At 37.5% G+C, this 2,876-nt stretch overlaps 1 protein-coding gene across 1 annotated transcript; it reads left to right on the top strand.

Annotated features, from left to right (window-relative positions):
* Positions 1-1,634: 1,634 nt before the first annotated feature.
* Positions 1,635-2,063, top strand: LOC136071101 (uncharacterized). The gene has a single exon (XM_065781991.1). It carries the CDS (start codon positions 1,635-1,637, stop codon positions 2,061-2,063), a length of 429 nt encoding a protein of 142 aa, XP_065638063.1.
* The last annotated feature ends 813 nt before the right edge of the window (positions 2,064-2,876 follow it).

The following is a 2,876-nucleotide window of genomic DNA, read 5'->3' as shown; positions in this document are numbered from 1 at the left end:
TCCATATGTGGATAGAGATACACGAGAATCCTTGGGGGATATTCTTGGCTTTAGGACTACTCTTGCTATTGGAAAATATCTCAGAATCCCTATCAAAAGCCCAAGCTCATCTAGCCAAGATTTCAACTTCGTCTTGGATAGAGTGAAGCAAAAATTGGCAGGATGGAAGGCAAATCTACTTTCCTTAGCGGGAAGAGCTATCCTGGTTCAAGACTCCTCAGCTGCCATACCTGCGTACGTGGTGCAATGTACTCATCTCCCCCAACAAGATTCTGGAAGGAATAGACTAGGTGAATAGGAATTTCCTATGGGGAACCACTGACCAAGTTAGAAGGATGCATTGGGTTAGTTGGAGCAAGATAACATGACCAAAAGTTGAAGGTGTTTTAGGTTTACAAATGGCCAAGGGTAGAAATATTGCCTTGTTAGCTAAGTTGAATTGGAGATTTCATTCGGAGGGTGAAGCCCTTTGGGCTAGAGTGTTAAAGAACAAATATTGTTCCCAGTTAAGAGTGAGATCAAGGAATCAAGATAATCTACCTCAGATATGGACTGGTATGAAGAAATGTGTTCCAACTAGGTACAAGGTGGATGCTAGGGAGAAATAGCCAGCTAAGTTTTTGGTATGATAATTGGTCGAGCCAAGGTCCTTTAAGGCAGGTGATACAAGGGCTTTTGTCCTTAACTAGTGAAGAGGATAAAGTGGGGGATGTGTTAACAAACCTTGGGTGTAACTAGGATGCGATCCCTTTTGAGTTTCCACCTAACAGTAGAAAGGAAATTCAAGCAACTCCGATCTCCATAGTAGCTAACAATTAAGATAGGTTGATCTAGATGGGAGCAAAACATGGAGATTTTGACCTCAGGAGTGCGTATAGACTTGCTTTGGGTCTTGGTCCACCTCAACCTTTTCATGGTAGTTGGTTTTGGTTCATCAAAACCCTATCTAGAATCCAAACCTTTTTATATATGGAAGTGCTGCCACATTAGTATTGGTGTTAGAGAGTGTCTGGTTGCGAGGGAATGGTAATGGAGACATGCTGCCCTTTATGCCATGGTGGTGTTAAATCTATTAAGCATGCTCTCAGAAGTTGTCCTACTATTGCCGCAGTTTGGAATGCACTAGGAATAACCAACAACAATGGGCTTTTCTTTTCTAAAAAATTTCACACTTGGTTAGCCATGCCACGGTGGTGTTGAAGCTATTGAGCATGCTCTCAGAAGCTGTCCTGCTATTGCCACAATTTGGAATGCACTAGGAATAACCAACAACAATGGGCTTTTCTTTTCTAAAAAATTTCACACTTAGTTAGCCATGAACTGTACCACAGAGAAATCTGCTCCTCAAGGTTCTATCCCGTCGAAGGTTTTATTTCCTTTCGCAGTGTGGATGATTTGGGACAACAGGAATCGGGTGGTTTTCAAGAACAAAAACTCAAACCCAAACCTTTCTAAGGCAATAATACAAAGAGTAAGGGAGTTCTATCATTGTGCCTACAATCCCAAGATAGCAAAAACATGAGTTGTTAAGGCAATCAGATGGGAAAAACTAGCTAGAGGGTGGGTGAAGCTAAAAACTGACGGATCTTCCTTAGGTAATCTTGGGTTGGCAGGTGGTAAGGGTCTAATACGTGATGAACGGTGACTGGATAGTGGGTTTTGCTAGAAACATAGGCATCACCACTAGTTTCCAAGCTGAGCTATGGGCACTTCGTGATGGTCTTTTATTGTGTGTTGATAGGAAATTTTCTACTATTGAAGTTAATTTAGATGCTAAGTCTGTCATTGATGTTTTGACTTCCCCTTCTTGCTCTAACAATTTGATTTATGCTTTGGTGGATGATTGCAGGCTGTTGGCTACCCAAATTCCCCAGATCAGATTTAATCGTTGTTATCGGGAAGCAAATAGAAGCGTTGATAAGCTAGCTAGGCTAGGAGCAATTCAGGACAGTTGTTTTGAGATTTTTGCCCGTCCGCCTATGGACGTAGTTAGATCTTTTAAGTCTAAGTTAGATGGTTTGTATTTAAATGGGGTGTGCCCTGAGACTTTGTTTTTGGTTTAGTTTGGTGCAATGAATTTCATGTTTTACCAAAAAAAAAAAAAAAAACAATTTGGTGAAGAAAATTTGGTTGCCAGTAGGCAGAACTGAAAAGTTAAAAAATAATTGTTGACGAACTTTTTCGTTATTACCATAGATTTAAAAAAATAAAAAATTTGACGACAACTAAAAAAATAAAAATAAATTGATGATGAAATAATTCGTCACTTGATCATTTGAAAAAAAAAAAAAGTACATTTAGCGATGAAATATTTCGTTGCCTAATATTGTTACATAAAAAAAAATTTAAAAATTAAAAAAGACATTGGTTACAAATTTATTTTGTCTACGAATACTTTCGTTTAGCAAGAAAAATATTAAGCGGTGAAATAGTTTTGTTACCTATGATTTTTTTTTTCTTTTAGTTATTAAACAATTTGGTTACTAATATTTTCATCACCAAGACATTTGGCCACTGTGTTTAAGCGAAGAAAGGTGTTTCGTTACCGTATGTTTTAGGCAATGACATGAGTTCATTCAATGATGAATTTTTTTGTAATATAGGCCTTGTATGAGAGAGAGAGAGAGAGAGAGAGAGAGTTCCCTCACTAGGAAATTGACAATGCAATCTTGAGATGAAGAAATGGAACATGATAAATCTAAAAGGAAAACAAAATTCTTATAAAAAAAATTAGGCCAAAACTTAGATACAATAGCTTGAGTGAAATGTATTAGGCTTCTCAGTTAAATCCATACATATGGTTGTATTGACTAATAAAACACAATAAGCATTATCCTTTCTAAAGATAATTTAATTCAGTGCAAGTATGTATTTGA

The sequence above is a fragment of the Quercus suber genome, unplaced genomic scaffold, assembly GCF_002906115.3.
Source record: "Quercus suber isolate HL8 unplaced genomic scaffold, Cork oak 2.0 scaffold_285, whole genome shotgun sequence".
NCBI classification, from domain to species: domain Eukaryota; kingdom Viridiplantae; phylum Streptophyta; class Magnoliopsida; order Fagales; family Fagaceae; genus Quercus; species Quercus suber.
The sequence above is the reverse complement of the archived record's forward strand: the minus strand, read 5'-3'. Positions and strand labels throughout refer to the sequence as shown.

Excerpts from the sequence above, each read along its gene's own strand:
- LOC136071101 (XM_065781991.1), top strand. The coding sequence starts at position 1,635 with ATGAACGGTGACTGGATAGTGGGTTTTGCTAGAAACATAGGCATCACC.